This window comes from Nerophis ophidion, linkage group LG18, assembly GCF_033978795.1.
Source record: "Nerophis ophidion isolate RoL-2023_Sa linkage group LG18, RoL_Noph_v1.0, whole genome shotgun sequence".
Classification (NCBI taxonomy): Eukaryota; Metazoa; Chordata; class Actinopteri; order Syngnathiformes; family Syngnathidae; genus Nerophis; species Nerophis ophidion.
In genome coordinates this window covers 7,654,306-7,661,686 of record NC_084628.1, presented here as the reverse complement: position 1 = coordinate 7,661,686, position 7,381 = coordinate 7,654,306, and the positions used below count along the sequence as shown (strand labels likewise).

The following is a 7,381-nucleotide window of genomic DNA, read 5'->3' as shown; positions in this document are numbered from 1 at the left end:
GGGGGCAGAGCAGAAAAGAAACGGCAGATCAACTGGTCTAAAAAGTTTTTTTTTTAAAGGCTAGAGTATACAAATGAGTTTTAAGATGGGACTTAAATGCTTCTACTCAGGTAGCATCTCTAACTGTTACCGGGAGGGCATTCCAGAGTACCGGAGCCCGAATAGAAAACACTCTATAGCCCGCAGACTTTTTTTGGGGCTCTGGCTCGTGCCTACTTCGACAACCCCGCATGTAACAGATATGACTACTCATCACAAAAGGTGAGAAGTGACCGTCTGAGGCTGCAACCCACACAACAACAAACATGTCGGCGTAAATAAAATCAACCTTCCCCCGTCCTTGAGGGCTTCCTGATTCAATCACGCAGGCCCGATGACGTCATTTCAGTCATATTTCGGATTAGGGAGGGCGAAGGAGGCGGTGAGGGGAGGGGGTTTGTGGCGGTGGGATGAGTCACTCCCTCATTGATGACTGTCTCCATTGAGCGCTCAGATAATTCAGGTAGAAAGAGAGAGAGAAAGAGAAAGACGCGGGCGGAGCACAACCGCCTAATGGCACTCAAATAAAATGACTTATTGGGAAGTCGCAAAATACACCTTTTAGGAAGATTAAATAGTATTGATGTTCCCTCCTCATCAGACTGGCACAACAATAACGAATGGTGCAGCTACAGATGGTATTTACGATCAAAGTTGTGCGCTCTCGAATCATGATGTCGCTGAGGTTGACTGCAACACCAACTTCTCAAGAGTCACCTGCGTGAAGGATTTACTACGTGCTAAAAGAGGAATTCTGGTTCATCTGTAGCAGTTGAATGAAAATAAAATACCGAAAAAAAATAAATAAAAGGATTCGCAGCCGGATGAGAATCAGCACCTCCAAGTCCGAGTCCATGGTTCTCGCCCGGAAAAACGTGGAGTGCCATCTCCGGGTTGGGGAGGAGACCCTGATTGATGGAGGAGTTTTATCAGTTTTTGGAAGTTGGTCTATGTTTGTTTTATGAACATTTCCCCGAATTTCAACACAATACGTTAAATATGGAAAAATAAAAGAATAATACTAAATATGCAGGCATGTCTTATTCAGCATGTGTCTTACTTTATAAAGAATAGCAATAGATGTGGATATTTTTCCCTTTATATATTCAATATGCAGTTTCCAACAGTTTATGATCAATTATTATTCCCATGAATTTAGTTTCATATACTCTATAAATTTCCACTTGATTTCATTTTGCTTCACAATTTGTCCTTGCACCAATAAACACCATAAATTTATTTTTCTTATCATTTAATGATAACTCATTAATATCAAACCATATTTTTAGCTGAATTAACTCAACCTCTATCATCCTCAACACGTCCTTCAAGTCTTCCGAATAATACACATTTGTATCGCCTGCAAACATAATACATTTTAATTTATTAGATACTGAACAAATATCATTTAGGTAAAGTATAAATAACTAAGGTCCCAATACCGAGCCTTGTGGAACCCCACAAGTTACTCTTCTTGGCTGTGATTTAATCTTATTAATTTTCACATATTGAGATCTGTTACTTAAATAACTACTTAACCCCCGTTGTTAAACACCTCTTATGCCATAGATTTCCAATTTTTGCAGAAGGAAAGAATGATCGATTGTGTCAAAGGCCAATAAATACTCCTACAGTGTGTTGCGTTTTTTCTATTGCTGTAGCTATGTTTCTACAAAGTCCATCACTGCAAGAGATGTAGATCGACTACTCCTGAACCCACACTGATGGTCATTCAATACCACATGTTTTTCAATTAACTTATCAAGTCTATATACAAATAATTTCTCAAGAATGTTTGCAAATTGAGGTAGTAAGGACACAGGTCTGTAATTTGAGACCATATGTTTATGACCATTTTTATAAATTGGAATAACTTTCGCAATTTTCATTTTGTCAGGAAAAATTCTAGTTGATAAAGATTCATTGCGTATATAAGTAAACGGCTTCAGGACACAATCCATCACTTCCATAACAAGTGACATTGTTAAAGGGGAACATTATCACCAAACCTATGCAAGCGTCAATATATACCTTGATGTTGCAGAAAAAAATACCATGTATTTTTTTAACCGATTTCCGAACTCTAAATGGGTGAATTTTGGCAAATTAAACGCCTTTCTGTTTATCGGTCTTTTAGCGATGACGTCAGAACGTGACGTCACCGAGGTAACACACCCGCCATTTTCATTTTCACATTACAAACACCGGGTCTCAGCTCTGTTATTTTCCGTTTTTTTGACTATTTTTTGTAACCTTGGAGACATCATGCCTCGTCGGTGTGTTGTCGGAGGGTGTAACAACACTAACAGGGAGGGATTCAAGTTGCACCACTGGCAAGGAATCTGCCGCCAGACCCCCAGTGTCTGCACATTTTACCGGCGATGCTAAGACAGACATGGCACAGAGATGTATGGATAACCTGCAGATGCATTTGCACCAATTAAGTCAACGAAATCACAGAGGTGAGTTTTGTTGATGTTGTTGACTTATGTGCTAATCAGACATATTTGGTCACGGCATGACTGCCAGCTAATCGATGCTAAAATGCTACGCTAATCGATGCTAACATGCTATTTACGCTAGCTGTATGTACATTTGAAACTAGATACCCACATTTAATGCGAAACAAACACTTACCAATCAACGGATTTAAGTTGCTCCAGTGTCACAAGATGCAAAAGTCCTGATCGTTTGGTCCGCACATTTTACCGGCGATGCTACTAAGGCAGGCATGCTATGGGCCATTTCCTTAGGTACACCCATGCTATGGCCGAATAGCGTCAATAGCAATTCGCTCAATAGCTTCAATTTAGTTTTCGCTATCTGCCTCCATACTCCGACCATCTGTTTCATTACATGCGTAATCTGTTGAATCGCTTAAGCCGCTGAAATCCTAGTCTGAATCCGAGCTAATGTCGCTATATCTTGCTGTGGTAACCGCCATGTTGTTTGTATTGGCAGCCCTGTATGACGTCAAAGGGAAATGGACAGTCGCATAGCAAATAGCGAAAATCAAGAACTTTAAAGCTTTTTTTAGGGATATTCCGGAAGGTGTAAAATTTTGAAAAAAACGTTGAAAAATAAAACAAGCCACTGGGAACTGATTTTTAACCCTTTTGAAATTGTGATAATGTTCCCCTTTAAAATAAAGACAAAAGGGGGAAAAAAAAGCTGCCTGCATTGCAGCTTTGTGTCAACATTGCCACTTTTTCTCATTTGATTTCACCCCATTACACTGTTTTTAATCTTTTTATTTTTGCAATACTATCAATTTTGCAATTTTTGCAGAATGTGTGGCGGGCCGGTAAACGATTAGCTGCGGGCAGCACTTTGGACACCCCTGACGTAATGGGTTGTACTTGTATAGCGCTTTTCTACCTTCAAGGTACTCAAAGCGCTTTGACACTACTTCCACATTTACCCATTCACACACGCATTCACACACTGATGGAGGGAGCTGCCATGCAAGGCGCTAACCAGCACCCATCAGGAGCTAGGGTGAAGTGCCTTGCTCAAGGACACAACGGACATGACGAGGTTGGTACTAGGTGGGGATTGAACCAGGGACCCTCGGGTGGCACACAGCCACTCTCCTGCCGCGCCACGCATTAAATTACGGGAAAAAAAAAAAAAGAGAAAGAAAACATCACATGAGTGTAACCTATTTTTATGGGCTTGCCTCTTTGTGATGTTAAGGGGCGGTATAGCTCGGTTGGTAGAGTGGCCGTGCCAGCAACTTGAGGGTTGCAGGTTCGATTCCCGCTTCCGCCATCCTAGTCACTGCTGTTGTGTCCTTGGGCAAGACACTTTACCCACCTACTCCCAGTGCCACCCACACTGGTTTAAATGTAACTTAGATATTGGGTTTCACTATGTAAAGCGCTTTGAGTCACTAGAGAAAAGCGCTATATAAATATAATTCACATTAAGTTACTGTTAAAAGCTGTTATACAGTATATTTTTTTAGCTCTTATTTTGAAGGCGCTAAGAGCGGAAGTTGTGGAGCGGAGGTTTATGGAAATTCATTCATTTTCTACCGCTTATTCCCTTTGGGGTTGCTGGCGCCTATCTCAGCTACAATTAGGCGGAAGGCGGAGTACACCCTGGACAAGTCGCCACCTCATCGCAGGGCCAACACAGATAGACAAGTAAGAAAATAAACTGGAGCCTTCGTGTTTGTTATTTTTGTAGTTTGATACTGTTTAGGCGACATATATAAACCCTCAGTTACATGACAAATTCACTTAGGTAAGCTTTTATTTTTTTATCTGCCAGACATCCTCCATAGCAGGACAGTAGACAAAGGCTTATGGCGCCATCTTGCGTTGGAAAAAAGGGTCAGCGCAAATAGTCAAGGCTGGGGAAAAAAATGCATCCCCACTTCTCTCCAAACAAAGTGGAATGAGAGAAAAGTTCCATGTAGCAAAAAAATGCCATTTTCACAAATCAAAGCTGTATGAAATGACGTCCTGACATCTGATCAGTGCCTCTTTCTGCACCCCGATGGGCGTGTGCAGGTCGGACACCTGAAAGTGGAGCAGGTCGATATCAGAAGCTCCAAAAGTGGCCTCCACCTTGACGTTGTCGTGCATGTGGAAATGCACCTTCTTGTTGCTCGTAGCCAGCACGCACCGCAGGAAGCGTTCTCTCAACTGCGCACGCGCGCTCTGCTCCAGCCTCAACTCGTCTGCGCCTGCGCGGGACGCGGCAGCAGAGGCGGGAAAGGAAGACGTTATGGACAGGCGGCAAAGAGCGATGAAGCGGGGGGAGTTTGGGTCGAATCCACGGCTGTTGGGCTCGGGTCCTCTCGGGAGGCGAAGCACGGGTACCGGTGTTGCCATTCTTCTCCTAATTAACTTTTATAAATCGAGACAAAGAAGCCAATAAAGGACGGGTAAACAGAGTGTTAAGGAAACAGACAGCCTGGCGTAGTTGCTCTCATGACACAATGTCCTGTTTAGTGAAACGGCTACAAACATTTTACATAGTTAATTTAGCAGAATATCACCAAAATGCAGTTTTATTTACTTACCGACAGCGTCCGGATGTTGGCAGTCTGCTAGCAAAACAGACGCTTCTTCTTCTGTTGTTTTATTTGCAGCTCACTATAACCAGTAGATGAGTCACCGCCCCCTGTTGGACTGACATAAAAATGCACCATCTAATGAAGTCTGTTCAATAGCATTGGGTGGACTGTTCTTTTCACTATCATTTTTTAAAATGTTTTATCATGTATATAGTGTCAATTCAAAGCTTTACAATTCTCTCCAAAATTCCCAATAAAGCCTTAAAATAGAACCTGGTCAGTGGCCTTTAATCAGAAACAGATATAATTTATTACACGGTCTAGCTCCATCCTATCTTGCCGATTGTATTGTACCATATGTCCCGGCAAGAAATCTGCGTTCAAAGGACTCCGGCTTATTAGTGATTCCCAAAGGCCAAAAAAAGTCTGCGGGCTATAGAGCGTGTTCCGTTCGGGCTCCAGTACTCTGGAATGCCCTCCCGGTAACAGTTCGAGATGCCACCTCAGTAGAAGCATTTAAGTCTCACTTTAAAACTCATTTGTATACTCTAGCCTTTAAATAGACTCGAGGGGGTCCGGTCCGATACGGTGGCCATGTACTGCTCGCCTGTGTATCGGCTGGGGACATCTCTGCGCTGCGGATCCGCCTCCGCTTGGGATGGTTTCCTGCTGGCTCCGTGGTGAACGGGACTCTCGAAGCTGTGTTGGATCCGCTTTGGACTGGACTCTCGCGACTGTGTTGGATCCATTATGGATTGAACTTTCACAGTATCATGTTAGACCCGCTCGACATCCATTGCTTTCCTCCTCTCCAAGGTTCTCATAGTCATCATTGTCACCGACGTCCCACTGGGTGTGAGTTTTCCTTGCCCTTATGTGGGCCTACCGAGGATGTCGTAGTGGTTCGTGCAGCCCTTTGAGACACTAGTGATTTAGGGCTATATAAGTAAACATTGATTGATTGATTGATTTATCCCCTATGACAGTGGTTTTTTCAGTGATGTACCCCCTGTGAACATTTTTTAATTAAAGTACCCCCTAATCAGAGCAAAGCATTTTTGGTTGAAAAAAAGAGATAAAGAAGTGAAATACAGCACTATGTCACCAGTTTCTGATTTATTAAATTGTATAACAGTGCAAAATGTTGCTCATTTGTAGTGGTCTTTCTTGAACTATTCGGGAAAAAAGATATAAAAATAACTAAAAACTTGTTGAAAAATAAACAAGTGATTCAATTATAAATAAATATTTCTACACATAGAAGTAATCATCAACTTAAAGTGCCCTCTTTGGGGATTGTAATAGAGATCCATCTGGATTCATGAACTTAATTCTAAACATTTCTTCACAAAAAAAGAAATCTTTAACATCAATATTTATGGAACATGTCCACAAGAAAATCTAGCTGTCAACACTGAATATTGCATTGTTGTATTTCTTTTCACAGTTTATGAACAAACTTACATTCATATTTTGTTGAAGTATTATTCAATAACTATATTTATGAAGGATTTTTGAACTGTTGCTATTTTTAGAATATTAAAAAAAAAAAAATCTCACGTACCCCTTGGCATACCTTCAAGTACCCCCAAGGGTATGTGTACCCCCATTTGAGAACCACTGCCCTGGGGCAGTGGTTCTCAACCTTTTTTCAGTGATGTACCCCCTGTGAAAACATTTTTTAATTCAAGTACCCCCTAATCAGAGCAAAGCATTTTTGGTTGAAAAAAAGATACAAAAGTAAAATACAGCACTATGTCATCAGTTTCCGATTTATTAAATTGTATAACAGTGTAAAATATTGCTCATTTGTAGTGGTCTTTTTTGAACTATTCGGGAAAAAAAGATATAAAAATAACTAAAAACTTGTTGAAAAATAAACAAGTGATTCAATTATAAATAAAGATTTCTACACATAGAAGTAATCATCAACTTAAAGTGCCCTCTTTGGGGATTGTAATAGAGATCCATCTGGATTCATGAACTTAATTCTAGACATTTCTTCACAAAAAAAGAGAAATCTTTAACATTAATATTTATGGAACATGTCCACAAAAAATCTAGCTGTTGTCACACCTGTAGATTATGTTTTTGTTTTTTGCCATGTTTGGTCATGTTATGTTTAGTTTTTTTGGACATTTAGTTCTGTCTTTACACTTCCTAATTTGTTTTCATCTCCATGCCAACCCATTACTTTCACCTGGTCTCCTAGTCCCGTCCCTGTCCTCAGCCTCACACTTGTTTTTCACTAAATCATCATAGCTGCTATTTAAGCCATTCTTTTTCTGTTTTCGTCCTGGTATCTTCACCTATCAA

The 7,381-nt window shown here is 40.8% G+C and overlaps 1 protein-coding gene across 2 annotated transcripts; it reads right to left on the bottom strand.

Annotated features, from left to right (window-relative positions):
* Positions 1-4,278: 4,278 nt before the first annotated feature.
* On the bottom strand, positions 4,279-5,218 carry gemin7 (gem (nuclear organelle) associated protein 7). Of its 2 annotated transcripts, XM_061878372.1 has the most exons (3): positions 5,072-5,218; positions 4,644-4,895; positions 4,279-4,565 (listed from the first exon to the last, which is right to left on the bottom strand). In XM_061878372.1, exons 2-3 carry the CDS (start codon positions 4,878-4,880, stop codon positions 4,479-4,481), a joined length of 324 nt encoding a protein of 107 aa, XP_061734356.1. In that variant the 5' UTR covers positions 4,881-4,895; positions 5,072-5,218; the 3' UTR covers positions 4,279-4,478. The 2 variants fall into 2 exon arrangements, with proteins under 2 accessions (XP_061734356.1, XP_061734355.1); XM_061878371.1 differs by having other exon boundaries at positions 4,279-4,895.
* Positions 5,219-7,381: the final 2,163 nt, after the last annotated feature.

What these genes read in the sequence shown, in the direction of transcription:
- gemin7 (XM_061878371.1), bottom strand. Translation starts at nt 4,880, where the DNA reads ATGGCAACACCGGTACCCGTGCTTCGCCTCCCGAGAGGACCCGAGCCC.